At 62.7% G+C, this 16,983-nt stretch overlaps 1 protein-coding gene across 4 annotated transcripts; it reads left to right on the forward strand.

Moving 5' to 3' along the window:
* Nucleotides 1-1,944: 1,944 nt before the first annotated feature.
* On the forward strand, nt 1,945-16,958 carry SLC4A2 (solute carrier family 4 member 2). 4 transcript variants are annotated; one of them, XM_037029543.1, is made up of 23 exons: nt 1,945-2,114; nt 4,357-4,470; nt 6,216-6,381; nt 6,516-6,757; nt 6,839-6,957; nt 8,358-8,590; nt 8,677-8,816; nt 9,712-9,892; nt 11,565-11,700; nt 11,785-11,950; nt 12,035-12,149; nt 12,266-12,450; nt 12,543-12,768; nt 12,891-13,106; nt 13,189-13,337; nt 13,455-13,649; nt 14,503-14,772; nt 14,877-14,966; nt 15,169-15,335; nt 15,714-15,967; nt 16,057-16,226; nt 16,468-16,641; nt 16,744-16,958. In XM_037029543.1, the coding sequence occupies exons 2-23, from the start codon at nt 4,420-4,422 to the stop codon at nt 16,822-16,824; spliced, it is 3,726 nt and encodes a 1,241-aa protein (XP_036885438.1). In that variant the 5' UTR covers nt 1,945-2,114; nt 4,357-4,419; the 3' UTR covers nt 16,825-16,958. The 4 variants fall into 4 exon arrangements, with proteins under 4 accessions (XP_036885438.1, XP_036885439.1, XP_036885440.1 ...); XM_037029544.1 differs by lacking the exon at nt 1,945-2,114 and adding an exon at nt 2,497-2,517; XM_037029545.1 differs by lacking the exons at nt 1,945-2,114; nt 4,357-4,470 and adding an exon at nt 5,053-5,154.
* The last annotated feature ends 25 nt before the right edge of the window (nt 16,959-16,983 follow it).

Below are 16,983 nucleotides of genomic sequence, written 5' to 3' on the forward strand. Positions count from 1 at the left end.
TCCTGCCTGCGCATGAGCTTCTGGAGCTTGTAGTCCTGAGACGCCCAGGTTTCCGGATAATGCCTAGGATCCTAGACAATAAGAAGACTACAACCCCCAGCAGGCTGCGCTCAGGCTCTCTGCAGCACTCGCTTCCCGGGACTTCGGTTCCACAGCGGAGGCAAACCCTGGACTTCAAGTCCCAGGAAGCATCACGTGTCCGCTTTCCGGGCGCCGGGGCCTTGCGCCGGGGCTCCCAGTGTGCTCCGCTCCGATTACTTTCTTTGACCACCACCTTCTTATTAAAAAGGCCCCTCCAGGACTACACATTCCAGACTGCGGCAGCGGTGGGGGTTGGGCGCTCTCTCAGGTTTGGGGTTAGGTGGCCTACATCCCGGGCCCAGGTGGCCCGGCTCTGACCAGGTTGCTGGTGTTGAGGCCCCAACGACCCCCTGACACTCTCAGTACAGCTCTCCAGCCCTCCCCAGGCCATCTGGTGACCCCAGGGTTGATTAGGGAATGACTCTGGGACATGTCTTCCTGATAATGACTTTACGGGGACCAGCTGAACACAAAGCTGGGGAGGGAGGCAGGTGCTGCGTTTGAAACCGGATTTAACACATGCCAGAGACCGTTCTTCTCTCTGGGCCCCGTTTGTCGGCTTGGACGCTCCAGTGGCTGGCTTCACTCTGACATCCTGAGGCAAAGTGGCCACAGCGCTGCGAGTCGCACCGCCCCCCAATCCCAGGCCAGTCTCCGGAATCGGAGCCTACTAGAGCCAGGGTGTGGCCGAGAGCTGGCAGGTGGGTTACCGCCCTCAGCAGACGGAAGCACAGACAGAGCTACCCTTGCAGCAGCCTTGACCTCATCCCTTCAGGAGTTGATTATAGATTTGCTGGCGCTGCTCTCTAATTGTCTTATGATTGCATTTCTGAGGGCTGTGAAGTGGACGAAAAGCGGTCCCAAACAGCACATGGCGCAGGAAGCAGAGTTGATGCTAAACATTTGTTAATCACCTCGTTGATACCTGAACGTTTTCTGCGCTCACGATTCTGTCCTTCACCCAGTGGCAGAAGGGAAAAGTATTATCCTTATCCGGAAGAATTTATATTGTACTTGGGAAAACCAGAAATACACAGATTTTTTACTGACATGTGATGACTATGAATTGGGTTCAAGGAGGGAGGGAGGTCACCACAGGAATCTCACTGAGGCAGAAGTACCCCCTCACCCCACGACTCCTGCCACATTTGGAAAATCGAGGTCAGCTCAGGGTAATGGGCATCCAACCTCCAGCTGGCATCACCTCTCTCGCCCTGATCCTGTCCCCCTAGGCAAAGAGGGGCTTTTTTGGAGGTACTGGGGTTATTGGAGAGGGTGGGGGCCTGGGGCACAAGAGAATCCTGTCCCTACCCTGGTTGGTGCGCCTGATTGAGCCCCGGCCTGGGAACCAAAGCGTCGCCAGTTCGATTCCCAGTCAGGGCACCTGCGTGGGTTGCCGCCGGGTCCCCAGAGGGGGCACATGAGAGGCAACCACACACTGAAGTTTCTCTCCCACTCTTTCTCCTTCCCTTTCCCCTCTGTAAAAATAAAGACATACAATCTTTTAAAAAGAGAGAAAGAATATTGTTCCCGATACATTTGTATTTCAACTTTCTCCGTCCGGAATTTTCTGATCATCTTTGCGCCTCCGTTTTTATCCCTGGGATTTCCCCCCAGCGTGAGTTGGGCTCATTTCCGCCCAGAGGTGCCTAAATGGGCCAAGAGACGGTGTCCCCGGGGCGCCCGAGTCCCATGCGGGGAAGCCAGGGCGGCGGCTACTCAGGAGACCAGGGGCTGCCTCCTGGACCGGGGCGCTGGTGCCTGGCGGTGCCTGGAAACGCGCTTCCGCTCGCGGGTGTGGGCCACCGCTCCCCGCCTCCCCACCCGCCGGGGCCGCGCACGGTGCGCCGGGGGGGCGCGCACGCAGGGGGCTGGCCTGCCCGCGGCGCGGGGGAAAGTTGAGTTGGGAGAAGTTGGGAGCGGCGGGGGCGCGCCCCGAGGTGGGCACTGGGGAGTCGTCGGGAGCGCACGAAGGCGCCGGAGAAGGGGGAGAAACCCCAAGACCCCCGGGACACGAAGTCTAGAGCAAGCGGGTGAGTGGGGAGGGCCAGGGCCGAGGAGGGAGGAAGGGAGGAGAAAGGAGGGGGGAACTCGGGACTTGGTGTCGGGAGGGAGTGGAAGTGGAGGGAAGGGCGGAGACTGGGGCTCGGGAAAGCGAGATCTAGGGGAAAGGATGGGGAGGCGAGGGAAGTGCTGGTCCGGAGCGGGATCCGGGATCTGCTTCTCAGAATTCCCTAAAGCAAGGGTGCCGCGCCCCCTGCCACCAGGAGGGGGTAGTCTCCGGAGGCGCCGCCGGCCCTCCCAACTCCTGAGCGGGCTCCAAACGGCACCTCTTCCTGTGGTGCTGGGCGTCCCTCCTGGGGGTTGCCCGGGGCCTTCTCCGCCCACCTCCGGGTTGGGAGGAAGAGCCGAGCAGGGGGTTGGGTGGCGAGTCAGGTAAGTATAAGGGGTCGGGCAGAAGAGGGAGCATCTGGGTGGGGGTGGAGAGAGGAGCCCCGAGAGTTGGACCTGACCCCTGGGGGGCTGGCTTGTTTGGGAGGGGAACTCCGTGCGGGGGAGGGGGGGCGGTGCTGCCTGAAATCCAGGGTCCACTTGCGCCGTCTCCTTCCGCGCCTCACCGCAGCCTACCCCACCGCGAAGAGCTGTGGAATGTGCTACTGCACTTGGTGAATGCCCAAGTGGCTGTCCGGGGGGCTAATCCCTTGGGCAGGGGGAAAGATGCTAATCCCCCGGGCCGGTCGGGGCTGGTCCCCGGAATGTGTCCCCACCCCGGATTATCGGCACCGATGCTCTGGACAGAAGCTGCTTTGTGTTCTAGGATGGCGGGGGAGGGGGCGCGGGGGGGGGCGTTAAAGGGAAGATGGGGGAACACACGCAGGGCCCAGCCCCGCACAGCCCAGGGGCCTGAGACCACACCTGCAGGCTCTCCGGACGCTTCGCAGGCTTTCCATACCAGGGTCCCACCCCCAGGGCCCTCCTCTCCCCGACCCTGGACATGCCCTGGCTGAAAGGCCTGCTGGGGGATGTGAAGGGAGACGTCAGCTGAGTTGGAGTGCTTGCCAGGAATGTGTCGCTCCAGGCTCCCCCATCTTGGACTGTCCCCTACCCCCAGAACTGTATCGGTGGCCCTTCCACTAGCTTGTCTTACTCTCCGGGTAGCCTAAGTCGGGCAAGCCTGAGTCCTTCCCAACTACACACTGGGGAGTTTCAGTACTTTTACCTTGGAAGAGTCTTGGGTGCTCCCCTGTGCTTCCCCCACTGTGAATGGGCACCCCGATTTGCACTGGTCAGGTTCCCTAACTGCAACTCATCCACCAGACACCCCGTGTTCCCCCCAGACACCCCTATAGTCACAGTCAGGCGGGCATCAGCCCGGCCACTCAGATTTTCCTGGTCCGAGGGGAAGGGAGGGGAGGGGAGGGGTCAGGCTGCCCCTCAAGGCAGAACCTCAGGGTTTGTGTGCTCAGCCTCCAAGTTCGTCACAAGCCCCTCCCCCATTATAAAGCTGTGCCCAGCCTGTGCCCTGAGTCCTCCTCCTCCCTCCTGTCCACTGAGTGAGTGGAGCGGGGCTCCTGTCCCTCCCCCAGGGAGCCTGCATTCTCCCCCCACCCCCCAAGCACCGCCTCCAGCCCCTGCCAGGGGAGGGAGTGCCGTCATGCGCCCCCTCCCTGTCCTGGTCCGTCTCCTCTGACTCCCTTGCTGGCCCTGTTGGACTCTCTCCAGAGTTCTTCTCTCTCCCTTCCTTCCTCCCCACGTCCCTGCTGCAGAGGGCATCTCACTCGCCCCAGCACACCCCTCCCCTGTCTCAGCCCACCTCTCGGTCACTGCTCCTGTTTCTGGCTCAGCTTGTCCTTTCCCTCTCTCCCTCCTCTATCTAACCGCCCCCTCCCACACGCGCGCGCGCACACACACACACACACACACACACATCCACCTTGCAGCTTTCTCTCCAGGTCTGAGCCCCTCCTCCTTTTCTGCCTCTCCTTAGTCCCTTGGCCCTGTGTAGCCCCAGTCCTCGCTGGTCTTTCTCTTTATTCATCTCCTTTCTTCCTATAAATAACTTCTCTTTGGTCTTGGCGCCTCTACGGGCCCTGAGGCCGGCCCTTCATCCCGGCTGGGAGGGTCCTGCGCTGCTGGGAGACTCCTGGTGGCCAGCCGGCGGAAAGCCCCGCATCCAGTCTTCCACTGGGCTGGGTCAAGGGCTGCAAAATGCTCCGGGCGCCCCCACTGGCCTGGCCCTGCTCTCAGCGGTGATCGGTCCTCTCCCCCGCTCAGGTTATGCCGCCGCCTTGTTCCCCTGAAAGCCGCAGCGACAGTGAAAAGGGCTAAGATTTGGCCATGACCAGCGCCCCCCGGCGCCCCACCTCGGGCGCAGATTCTTTCCGAACTGTGAGTATCGTCGGCGAGGCGGCCGCCCCTTTCCCTCCTCACGCCACAGGTGCTCTGCTGAGGATTCCCTCGGGGGTGTGTGCGTGTGTGTCTGCGTGCATCGCGCACGCCTGCAGCAGCTTGGGAACAGCAGCTTGGGAACGAGGGGAACCTGCGAGGTATCCCCGAGGAGTGCTGTCATCCCTACCCTGGCCTTGCCTGGCTCCAGGGGTCTGAGACGGATATGGGTGGTGGCTGTGAACAGTTAGTCAGGCTTCTAGCTCTGGGGACAGAGTTGAGGCTGTTTACTGAAGACCTGGGTGGGTAGCCTAAGTGAGAGAGGAACTTGGGGACGCTAGGTGTCTCACCTGGCGGTGCCCACCCCCCACCCCTGGCTTTAGAGACAGCGACAGTCTGCTCAGTGGCTCTGGGCGGAGCTTGCTAGCCAGAGACCACCCCGGCCCCGCCCCTCACCCCACGTGCTACTCAGGTTCGCCCCTCCCACCCCCACGTGGTTTCTGCCCCACGTGGCCCCCTCCGGATTTTCCTGGGAAGTGTAATGATTAACCCCGAGTGCCACAATCAGCCCGTTATTGGTCACTTAGGCCCAGTGGGCACGTGACCGAGAAGGGGCGCTGGCCAGTCCCTTCCCCCTCCTTCCCAAGTTCACCCCTGCCTGCCATGGACTTCCTCCTGCGCCCTCAGGTGCGAGGGGTTCTTGATCGCCCCCTCCCAGGCTACCTCCGTGCTCTCCATCTCGCTTCAGCACCTCCCTCCGCCTTCCTCCCCGCCAGCCAGTGAGCTCATTCTGGTGGGGGAAGGCAAGCGCTTGGGGGTTGCCGGGCTAGAGCTGCAGAGATGGGCTGGGAGGAAGCAACCCCCGACCCCTCTCCCTCCTCCTATCGAGCGTTCCTGCCACCCCAGCGGCTCCTGTCCCCACCTCGGGGTCTCCCCGGCACCTGCCCTTCTTCCCAGCTCCTTCTTGCTCTTCCTTGTTCTTTCTTGCTCTAGCCACGCGCTAGCACCGGTGCCACCACGGAGGGGACTCCATACTCCGCCCTTTGAAATCTTGATGCCCTTCAGGTCCAGAAACTCTTGAGCAAATATTTGGCGCGCCTGGAGCGGAGACCGGCAGGGGGTGGGTTGGGGGCTGGACCAAGGCCACTGGCTAGAGCAGGCCGTTAGCTGAACGATCCAAAACACCACCGCACCACCGCAGTCCGGGCTGCTCGGCTCCCGCAGCATGACTCAGGTGGGGGGTGGGGTGGGGGCGGGGCCAGGCAGCCGCGTGGGGACCCCAGGGCAGCTGAGGGGTGGTGAATGGGGGGCTCCCCTGAGGAGGAGAGGCCACCACGTTCCTTTCCAGGGGCTGGTTTCCATGTGACTCAGACTCCAGTCCAGGTCAGTTAGTTCGGGCACCCCCAGAAGTTACTTTTAAGGCTGGTCTTTAGCCAGAGGGAGTGTGTTCCCTTTCAACCACGTGAGCTGCCCAGTTCACACACCGGGTGGGTGTTCTGGACACAGGGTTTGTGTCGAGACTTCGCAAGCAGCCCCTTTTCCCCACCCTAGCTGGGTGGGTGGGCACAGCCAGGTTCCAGATCACCCGGACCTAGGGGTTGGGCTGCTGGGTGCAGGCGGAGGCCCCAGCATTTGAGCCGGCAGGCTTCTGGGGGTACCTCTCTCTCCAGTACTAGGCAGGGTGGCGTTTCGGGGTGAGCTCCTAGTGAGCCGCTGTGTCTTCTCTCTCTACTCCTTCCTCCTCACAGCCAGAGCCAGAGCGCTTGGGCCCCACGGCCCCTGGCTTCCCGGAGCAGGAGGAAGATGAACTCCACCGGACCCTGGGCGTGGAGCGGTTCGAGGAGATCCTTCAGGAGGCAGGGTCTCGAGGAGGGGAGGAGCCCAGCCGAAGCTATGGGGAGGAAGATTTTGAATGTGAGGGGGAGACCCTGAGGAGGGGGCGGGGTCCTTCTGGCTGGACTGCCTACCATGAGAGGAGCCGGAGCTGGGGCCAGGGGGCTGGGCCCGAGGCTGTGCTTGCCAGCAGTGGTGTCCCCTTCTCCCCGCAGACCACCGCCAGTCCTCCCATCACATCCATCACCCGCTGTCCACCCACCTGCCTCCGGACACCCGCCGCCGCAAGACACCCCAGGGCCCCGGACGGAAGCCTCGAAGGCGCCCTGGGGCCACCCCCACTGGGGAGACCCCCACCATTGAGGAGGGAGAGGAGGATGAGGATGAGGCGGGCGAGGCTGAGGGTGCCCGGGCACTCACCCAGCCGTCTCCTGCCTCCACTCCCTCTTCTGTGCAGGTGAGTCGGGGCAGGGTTCCTGGGGGACCCCCCGGGGAGTCCTGGCCTGGCCTTGTCTGCCTACGTGGGTCCCTTTTCCAGTTCTTTCTTCAGGAGGATGAAGTCACTGACAGGAAGGCAGAAAGGACCAGTCCCTCCCCGCCTCCGCCACAGCCCCACCAGGAGGCAGCTCCCCGGGCCACCAAAGGGGCCCAGGCTGGGTGAGTGTCCCCAGGCGGGGATCTTCCCTGCTGCTGTCGGTGTGTCAGGTGGGAAAAGCAGCAGAACCTCCAGGTCTCCAGGTCCCAGTCCTGCTCCTCTCAAGCTCTCGGGGCGAGGAACCTCCCTGAGCCTGCTTTCCCATTTGGAAGCCAAGAATAATAGAACTTTTCTTCAGGGCGGTTGAAGGGATTAAGGGGTGGCGGGGTTAGGGTTTGGGAACGGTTTAGCCTGGCACAGAACGGATGTGCCATCTAAGCTGCCCCCTACCCTGCCCCCCTGCCATCCCCTCTCCCCAGGCTTCAGATGGAAACATCCCACGCTGGGTCAGGGACTGGTCTAGTGACCTCCAAGCACCTCTTGAGACCCTCAGGGCACGAGAGAAGTAGAAGACCTCCCCCCACCCCCATCATTTGGGGAGCTGCCAGTCCCCTCTGGTTGTTGCGTCAGGGAGTGGCGCCAGAACAAGTTACCATGCCAGGTAGCTTGGTACCAGCACTGGCAGGCGGTCAGAGTTTGGGGGTGTTAGCCAGAGAAGGCTACCGGGAGGAAATCACTTTGAATGAGTTCTCAAGGTCATTACTGTCACGGACTTGTTGTTTTGTGGGTGCCAGGCAGTGTGAAGGGCTGCGGGGAAGTGAAGGGCGCGGCGCCCCTCCAGGGCGCGTACAGGCTCGCACCCTGGGGAGATAGGTGGGTTGTGTGGGTGGTGCTGGTCCCCAGCTGCGTCTGGCGTGCAGACGCGGGCCTGGGGGCAGCTGGATGGCCAGTGGCAGCTGGGGGAGCCTCAGAGAAACGCTGTCCTTGGAAAAGTGGGTTCGATTATGAGCAAGGGGGTGAGCAGAGCCGGGGGCACTGAGGGTGGGTGTAGGCTGAGAAAGTCTGGGGGGGCGTTTCTGGTCATAGCCTTGACTCAATGGGAGGCGTTAGATAGCAGGGTGTGGTGGGCACCAGGACACACAGGCAATGGCAGAGAGAAAGGGGTTGGAGCACAGGAGTGGGAGTTGGAACCTGTGCGGGTTAGGGAGTCACGTGTTCCTCGTGACCTCAGGGGGCCGTCTATGGTCTCAAAGCCCACGTCCATGTCCTTCACCCTGGTGGGTCAGAAACGGGACCCTGCGGTCCTGGGAGGGCAGGAGGCGACCGGTGCTGCTCAGAGTGGCGGCTTTAGGTGTCTCCCGCCCCCTCACCCCAGGAGCAGCCTCCCCTCAGCCCAGTTGCACTGCTGAGAAGTTTGTCGTGTGGCTGATGTGATGGTTCTGGACACAGTCGTAGAGGAGAGGGCCTGGTTTAAACACCTGTGTCTAGAGCGGAGTGATCGGAGTGTGTGGTCCTCTTGCGTGGCTCCTTGCTGAGACGAGGGGCCTCCGCAGGCTCATGACGTCTCTGTCCCTCCATCCAGAGCCGCAGTGGAGCAGGCAGTGGCAGTGGCCTGTGGCGCAGCCGGAGGCGATGATGGCGGTGCCTCAGGCCGCCCCCTGAGCAAAGCACAGCCTGGGCACCGCAGCTACAACCTGCAGGAGCGGAGGCGCATCGGGAGCATGACGGGGGTGGAGCAGGCCCTGCTGCCCCGCGTCCCCACAGATGAGAGCGAGGCCCAGACGCTGGCCACAGCGGACCTGGACCTCATGAAGAGTGAGTGCTGGGTCTGGGCCTGGTGCCGGGGTGGGGAACAGGGCTTGGGGAGAGCGGGAGCCTGATGCTGCCCTTCCCCCTCCCAGGTCACCGGTTTGAGGATGTCCCTGGGGTCCGGCGGCACCTGGTACGGAAGAATGCCAAATCTGGGCAGAGCGGCCGGGAGGGACGCGAGCCTGGCCCCACGCCTCGGGCGCGGCCCCGGGTCCCCCACAAGCCCCACGAGGTATGTTTGTCTCTCAGCTTCTCACGCTTCCTTCTGCTCCCCATGGCCGCCTCCCCTGCCTCTGGGGCCAGCGGTGACCTCCCTGAGCCCCAGGGGCACTCCCCCCCCCCGTGGTTACAAATGTTCTCCCCAGTGTCGGTGCCTGGCATGGCCATTTTCTGGCGGCTGGCAGTGGGGTGTCTGTGGACCCTAGAGGCAGCTCTGCAGAGCCATGAACTTCATTTTCCAGAACCTGGTTACCTCTGACTCATGATCTTCCCACAGCTCGTGAAGATGATGGCCCAGCCATGAATCAGGGACGGTGGCCAGCCAAGGTCGATCAGTGACTTAGTGATGCTGCCCCTCTTAGGCTCCAAGGCTCTGGTCCTGAACCCTGACCCCTGGCATGGGTTTTTTAAACCATTTTATTGAGGTCTGATAGGCATACAGTGAAGTGCACTCGGGCTGAGTGCTCGGTGGCTCTGGGCACAGCCAATGACCCTGTGAGACACAGGCCATTTCTTGCTCAGAAGATGCCTCAGCCCAGGCAGCACCCTCAGAAGCCCCTGCCCTTGTGTTCTCAGTCGCGCCCGTTCTTGAATGCGTACAAACGGGATCGAGCCCGATTGTGTGTGTGCCCGGCGACCGCTCATCCAGGACTCGCAGCGAGTCCTGGATGGGGCTGTGTTTGGGTGCTTCTTTCAGTCCCTCTACGGGCTCTGGGAGATGGGTGGCATTGCTCCCATTTTACAGATGAGGAAAAGAAAGTCTCCGACTGAGTGACGACTCAGCTGGACTCCATGCCTGTGGCCCGTGCTGTCCGGAGGCACGTGCCCCCACCTCGACACCGCTCGAGCAGTCCCTGGGGACCCCCGGTGACTCTGACCCTGTCCTGCCCTCTCATCTCTCCCCGCAGGTGTTTGTGGAGCTGAATGAGCTCCTGCTGGACAAAAACCAGGAGCCTCAGTGGCGAGAGACGGCGCGCTGGATCAAATTCGAAGAGGACGTGGAGGAGGAGACCGAGCGCTGGGGGAAGCCCCACGTGGCCTCCCTGTCCTTCCGCAGCCTCCTGGAGCTCCGCCGGACCCTGGCCCATGGTAACCGGCCCTTCCCCCGACCCCCCGTCCTGGCCCCATGACACACCCTTCTCCTGAGCCACTTCTCTGAGGGCAAAATGGCCCCCATGTGCGTCTTGGGCAACACCGGGATCGAGGTCACGGGAGCTTGTGGGAAGCCTCTTCTCATGATCCTTGGGATCACCACTCTCCTTGGGTGGTGGCAGGGTGGGGTGACGCTGCTTTCTCTAAGTGACGTTTTCAAAGAACCGAAGCTGGTGTGTTTTCGGGGCTGACGTGGTTTTAGACAGTTTTGCTGGAAAGCTCTCTGAACTGGTCCCGCCTGCAGGACTGTGTGGACCTCCCGAGTGTCCACAGGCGCAGGCCCCTCGAGCTCTGTGTCTGATGTTTCTGCTCGGTCATTGCGTGTTTCCTCCTTCGTGCTGGGGGCGTCCCGCCCAGCGGCTGTCAGGAGGCCTGTTCCTGAGTTGCCAAGGACGGAGGCACCTGCCGGCAGAATCGTTTCCGAACTCGGAGTAAACAGGCTGTGAGTGAGGCCCAAGCGCTTTGGGTGAGGCGCCAAAGGGCAGGCGCTTCAGCACCAGGCTTTGCCATCTCTGTCTTCGTCACTCGGGGGTTTTTGGTTCTGTTTGTTGTTAGTTCTGTGTTTTGAAAGTTGCCCTTGGCAGAAAAATGACCTGATGACTCTTGAAAGAACTTTTACTTCCCGGACAGTCACTTGGGGGGAGAGGTCTAGAAAGTGTCTTGTGAGCTCCAGCCGGTGTGGCTTGCTTGGTTGGGCATCGTCCCATAGCCGAGGGGTCGTTGGTTCCATTACTGGTTCAGAGCACATGCCTGGGTTGTGAGTTCGGTCCCAGGTCCGGGCACGTACAGAAGTTCACCAATCAGTGTTTCTCTCCTGCACTGATATTTCTCTTACTCTCTTTCTCCTTCCCTCCCCCCTCTCCCTAAAAATAAGTAAAATGTTTAGCCTTGGCTGCTATGGCTCGGTGGATTGAGTGCTGGCCTGTGAACCAAAAGGTCACCAGTTCGATTCCCAGTCAGGGCACAGGCCTGGGTTGCGGGCTGTTGGGGTGTGCGAGAGGCAGCTGATCAATGTATCTTGCATGCGTGGATGTTTCTCTTCTTCCTTTTTTTTTTTATTCCTTACTTTCCTCTGTCTCTAAAAAGAAATTAATTAATTAAAAACAAAACAAAAAGAAAGGGTCATTGCTGGATGTAGGGAATCGGAGCTGGGTCGAGGGGGAAGTTTGCGGGTGGACGAGGGCCCCGGACAGCGCCGTCCTGCTCCAGAGGCAGAGCTTGGACCCCAGGGCAGATGTGGGGAGGCAGCGTGCCACTCGCTGAGAGGAGGGACTTTCTATCACCGGAGAGTGGCTCTGCCCAAGCGGGCGGCCGGGGCCCCCAGCGGAGGCTGCCTGCTTCCTGAAGGGTGTGTCCGGCCACTTCCCGGCCCCAGCGCCCACTGGGGCCTCTAATGGCCAGTTCCGCAGCCTCCAATGAGCCCCACAATATTCCTGCAGGGAGAGGGTGGGGAGGAACAGGACCTAGAGGTGATGGGACTCGGGTCCCAGGCCCTGCTCGCTGCCCCCTGATCTAGCCTCGCCCGGTCACGCTCTCATCTGCAGCTCATGTCCGGCCCTGCACTTTCTGGCCTGGGGATGAGGGTCCCCCTAAGTCCTCCTTCTTCCAGGGGCGGTGCTCTTGGACCTGGACCAGCAGACCCTGCCCGGCGTGGCCCACCAGGTGGTGGAGCAGATGGTCATCTCTGACCAGATCAAGGCCGAGGACAGAGCCAACGTGCTCCGGGCCTTGCTGCTGAAACACAGGTAAGGCCCCGCCCGCGGCTCCCTGACTGCTTGTCCCTAGTCCCTGTCATCACCCTTCTTACACGCCGCCCTCTGCCCCACCAGCCACCCGAGTGATGAGAAGGACTTCTCCTTCCCCCGGAATATCTCCGCCGGCTCCCTGGGCTCCCTGCTGGGGCATCACCACGGCCAAGGGGCCGAGGGCGACCCCCACGTCACCGAGCCTCTCATCGGCGGTGTTCCGGAGACCAGGCTGGATGTGGAGCGAGAGGTGAGCAGAGAAGGTGGCCTGGGCTGGGTTGGGGCTGCCCGGCTGCGGTCAGCCGGGCTGAGTTCCACCCTCCCACACCTGCAGCGTGAGCTGCCGCCCCCAGCCCCGCCGGCCGGCATCGCTCGCTCCAAGTCCAAACATGAGCTGAAGCTGCTGGAGAAGATCCCCGAGAACGCCGAGGCGACAGTGGTCCTCGTGGGTATGTGGGGGTGCGGGGCATGTCTTGGGGGGTGGGGGTCCTGGTGGCCCCCAGGCTACGGGGAATGGGTGGCGGTTCGTGCCCTGTTCTCGCCCACAACTTCCACGCACCCCCAGGCTGTGTGGAGTTCCTCTCCCGGCCCACCATGGCCTTCGTGCGGCTGCGAGAGGCAGTGGAGCTGGATGCGGTGCTGGAGGTGCCCGTGCCCGTGCGCTTCCTCTTCCTGCTGCTGGGCCCGAGCAGCGCCAACATGGACTACCACGAGATCGGCCGCTCCATCTCCACTCTCATGTCCGACAAGGTCAGCCCCGGTGCAGAGCCCAGCCCTGCCCCAGGCCCCTGGCCCCTGGCCCCTGGCCTGTGCCCTCACCGGCCCTGCTTCTGCTCCGGCAGCAATTCCACGAGGCGGCCTACCTGGCAGACGAGCGGGAGGACCTGCTGACCGCCATCAACGCCTTCCTGGACTGCAGCGTGGTGCTGCCGCCCTCCGAGGTGCAGGGCGAGGAACTGCTGCGCTCCGTCGCTCACTTCCAGCGCCAGATGCTCAAGAAGCGGGAGGAGCAGGGCCGGCTACTGCCCCCAGGGGCAGGGCTGGAGCCCAAGTCGGCCCAAGATAAGGGTACGGGCCAGTGCGGGCCGGGGCTGCCTGGGGCAGGAGTCCGGCGGTCTGCAGTTGTTCCTAGGAGAGCTGGGTGGGTGGGGGGGCCGCGGCGGGCGCCCTGACGGAGGCCTGGGTTGCAGCGCTCCTGCAGATGGTAGAGGCGACAGGCACCGTGGAAGACGATCCCCTCCGGCGGACAGGCCGGCCCTTCGGGGGGCTGATCCGCGACGTGCGGCGCCGCTACCCCCACTACCTGAGCGACTTCCGGGACGCGCTCAACCCGCAGTGCCTGGCTGCGGTCATCTTCATCTACTTCGCAGCCCTGTCGCCCGCCATCACTTTCGGGGGGTTGCTGGGTAAGGAGAGGCTCCGGGGTGGGGGTGCGGGGAGCACACAGGGCCTGGCTGGCAGCCTCTGAGCTGGTTGCTGCCGCCCCAGGAGAGAAGACGGAGAACCTGATCGGGGTGTCGGAGCTGATCGTGTCCACGGCGCTGCAGGGCATGCTCTTCTGCCTGCTGGGCGCCCAGCCGCTGCTGGTGATTGGCTTCTCGGGGCCCCTGCTGGTGTTCGAGGAGGCCTTCTTCTCGGTGAGGGTCCGCAGGCCCCCTGGGGTGCCCCTCCTCTCCTTGGCACACCCCCACCCAGGCAGCCCCTGCTCTCTGGGCCTGACCGCACCTTTCTCCGCCCCTGCCCCTGCCCCTCAGTTCTGCCAGCACAACGGGCTGGAGTACCTGGTGGGCCGCGTGTGGATCGGCTTCTGGCTGGTGCTTCTGGCCCTGCTCATGGTGGCCCTGGAGGGGAGCTTCCTGGTGCGTTTCGTTTCCCGTTTCACCCAGGAGATCTTTGCCTTCCTCATCTCCCTCATCTTCATCTACGAGACCTTCTACAAGTTGGTTAAGGTGAGCAGGTCCCTCAGAGCACTGGGCTGGGATGGGTGAGGCTGTGGGCCTGGGGCGGGAGCCAGGGGGCAGTGTGCGCCTCTCTTGCTCGCTCTCCTGGGCGGGAAGCCAGGCTGGCCCTGAGGTGCCCGCCACCCCTGCTCCACCCCCCTCATAGACCATGTAGCCTGCAGAGAGTGGGTAGGTCCTTTCTCCTGCCTCCCCACCCCCCAGCCTTGCCAGGTCAACCAGGGCTGGAAAACACCCTTTTGATAACAAGGGTAATACACTTTTATTAAAGTGGCAGATGCCCCAGAAAATGTAGGCAGGAGGAGGCCCCTGAGGGGCAGGTGCCGCCACAGCCAGCACATGTGGCTCGTGTCTGTGGCAGGCTCCGTGACCCACACGTCACGCGCAGTCTCTCCAGGCCTGTTTGCAGCTGCCCTCCCCAGCCCCTTCCTCGGGAAGACCAGCCTCTGCTCATCCTCAGTTGCCTTGCGCTCACACCTGGTCCTCTGGGTCATTTTCTTTTCTTTCTTGTTTAAGATTTTATTTGTTTAGAGAATGGGGAAAGGAGGGAGCCAGGCGAGGCAAAGAAACACTGACGTGCAAGAGAAATATCAATTGGTTGCCTCTTGCACGCCCCCAACCCAGGCATGTGCCCTGACTGGGAATTGAACCTGCGACCTTCCGGTTCCCAGGCCCGCACTCAGTCCTCTGAGCCACACCAGTCAGGGCCGGGTCATTTTCTTAATCCACAAGAGTAGCTCTTTGCGGGCAGGCTGGCCACCCCCGCCCCACCTGTCCCGTTCAGAGTGCCCCTGAGCCCAGGAGTCACACCTGTCTTGCTGATGGAACACTGTCCTCTCCTCAGATTTTCCAGGAACATCCCCTCCACGGCTGTTCTGTCGCCAACAACTCCGAGCCAGCCCGTGATGAGGCAGATGGTGGCGAGAATACCACGTGGGCTGGGGCGAGGGCCACGCCAGGGCCGGGGAACGTGAGCGTGGCCGGGCCCCCTGCGCAGGGAAGGCCCCGGGGCCAGCCCAACACGGCCCTGCTCTCACTGGTGCTCATGGCCGGCACCTTCTTCATCGCCTTCTTCCTGCGCAAATTCAAGAACAGCCGGTTCTTCCCTGGCCGGGTGCGTGGGGTGGAGGCCTCAGGGAGGCGGAAGCTGCGGGTGACCAACAGTCGGGTCTGGAGCAGGGCAGGGGCCTCCGGTCTGAGCGTGGTGCTTGCCCACAGGTGCGGCGGGTGATTGGGGACTTCGGGGTGCCTATCGCGATCCTCGTCATGGTGCTTGTGGATTACAGTATTGAGGATACCTATACCCAGGTAAGGCCAAGTACAGGCAGCAGCAAGAACGTGCTGCCTGGCATCGGACTCCACATGGTCCTCTGTGGCCCCCGGCTCCAGAGCTGCCTCTGAGCTGAGAGGACAAGGGCCTTTTCCCTAGCATGCCCTTAGCACTCGCCCCACCTGGGGCAGCCCGGGGCTCCCTCTCCACGGCCCACCCGTCCCGCCCTCTGCTCTGCAGAAGCTGAATGTGCCCAATGGATTCTCGGTGACGGCCCCTGACAAGCGGGGCTGGGTCATCAACCCTCTGGGCGAGAAAAGCTCCTTCCCCGTGTGGATGATGGTGGCCAGCCTGCTGCCTGCCCTCCTGGTCTTCATCCTCATCTTCATGGAGACACAAATCACCACGTGAGTGGTCCTAGCCGAGGGGGGTGCTGTGCAGACGGGAACTGCCTGGTGGCGTGGGGGTGGGTCAGAGCCTGGCCAGGGGCAGCGTCAGGTGTTGGAGCGCAGGAGGCCAAACTTGCCTGCCGGAGTTTATTTTGTAGCCAGCAGGAGATCCCTGTGATGTTTGCTGGGAGGGAGGAGCCCAGTGCACGCTGGGAGCTGACCCAGAGGGCGGGAGGCAGTCCTTTGTCATAGAACTCTCATTTTGGATGGAGTGGGTCGGGACGCGTTCAGGTTCCAAATACAGAGGCCAGGAGCTGGGTGCCCTGGAGAGCCCTGGGGAGACCCTGTGGTCCGCCGAGCTGGCCCCGGGCCTCAGCGAGCCCCGTGCCCGTTCAGGCTGATCATCTCCAAGAAGGAGCGCATGTTGCAGAAGGGTTCCGGCTTCCACCTGGACCTGCTGCTCATCGTGGGCATGGGCGGCATCTGTGCCCTCTTCGGCCTGCCCTGGCTGGCTGCGGCCACCGTCCGCTCCGTCACGCATGCCAATGCGCTCACCGTCATGAGCAAGGCTGTGGCGCCCGGGGACAAGCCCAAGATCCAGGAGGTCAAGGAGCAGCGGGTGACGGGGCTGCTGGTTTCCCTGCTTGTGGGTATGTTCGCTGCCCCCGCCCACTCGTCCGGGCTGGGTGTCAGAGTGGGCGGCCCTGGAGACGACCACTTCTCCCCCTGCCGCCCCCAGGCCTCTCCATCGTGATCGGGGACCTGCTCCGGCAGATACCCCTGGCCGTGCTCTTCGGGATTTTCCTGTACATGGGAGTCACCTCCCTGAACGGGATCCAGTTCTACGAGCGGCTGCACCTGCTGCTCATGCCTCCCAAGCACCACCCGGACGTCACCTACGTCAAGAAGGTGAGATGCCACCTGGAAGGGTCCCGTGCCTCTGCCCCTCCTGGGCTGCACGGGTCACCTGCCAGCCCCCAGCCCCGACCCGTGTACCCACTCTGGCCAGTTCAGTCTGTGAAGACCTGGCTGTGGTGAGCATCGAGAAGGCACTTCTGTCCTCACCCCCACGGAGGGGAAAGGCGTCCTCGGTCCTCAGTGGCTGGGAGGAGCCTGGGCTCCCCGTCTCACCCCACCCCACCGCCTCCAGGTCCGGACCCTGCGGATGCACCTGTTCACAGCCCTGCAGCTGCTCTGCCTGGCCCTGCTCTGGGCTGTCATGTCCACAGCCGCCTCCCTGGCCTTCCCCTTCATCCTCATCCTCACAGTGCCGCTGCGCATGGTGGTGCTCACCCGCATCTTCACCGAGCGAGAGATGAAATGCGTAAGGCCGCCTGCCCTCTCCCCCTCAGCAGCCCCACCCGGCCCGAGTGGTCCCTGCCCGAGTCCTGGTCAGCCCTCCTCCTGACCCCTGCCTCCCCCACAGCTGGACGCCAACGAGGCGGAGCCTGTGTTCGACGAGCGGGAAGGCGTGGACGAGTACAATGAGATGCCCATGCCTGTGTAGCTGCTGCTGGCCGGACAGAGGGGACGGGCTGGGGATGCCCTCCCATCCCCTTCCCTCCTCATTTTTATTTAAGTGAATAATTTAATGGCCCCTTCCCTTCACCCCCGCAGTAAAGCGCTTTTGCTCCCACCTGCCCTGGCCTCCTGTATCTCTGAGGTG

The sequence above is a fragment of the Sturnira hondurensis genome, unplaced genomic scaffold (genome assembly GCF_014824575.4).
Source record: "Sturnira hondurensis isolate 20B ecotype Veracruz unplaced genomic scaffold, ASM1482457v3 Scaffold0020309, whole genome shotgun sequence".
Lineage (NCBI taxonomy): Eukaryota > Metazoa > Chordata > Mammalia > Chiroptera > Phyllostomidae > Sturnira > Sturnira hondurensis.

Bases quoted from the DNA above. Each gene is read 5' to 3' on its own strand.
- SLC4A2 (XM_037029543.1), top strand. From the start codon at position 4,420: ATGACCAGCGCCCCCCGGCGCCCCACCTCGGGCGCAGATTCTTTCCGA. The intron at 11,951-12,034 runs GTGAGCAGAGAA...CCACACCTGCAG, and splicing joins GGCTGGATGTGGAGCGAGAG to CGTGAGCTGCCGCCCCCAGC. The intron at 15,968-16,056 runs GTATGTTCGCTG...TGCCGCCCCCAG, and splicing joins GCTGGTTTCCCTGCTTGTGG to GCCTCTCCATCGTGATCGGG.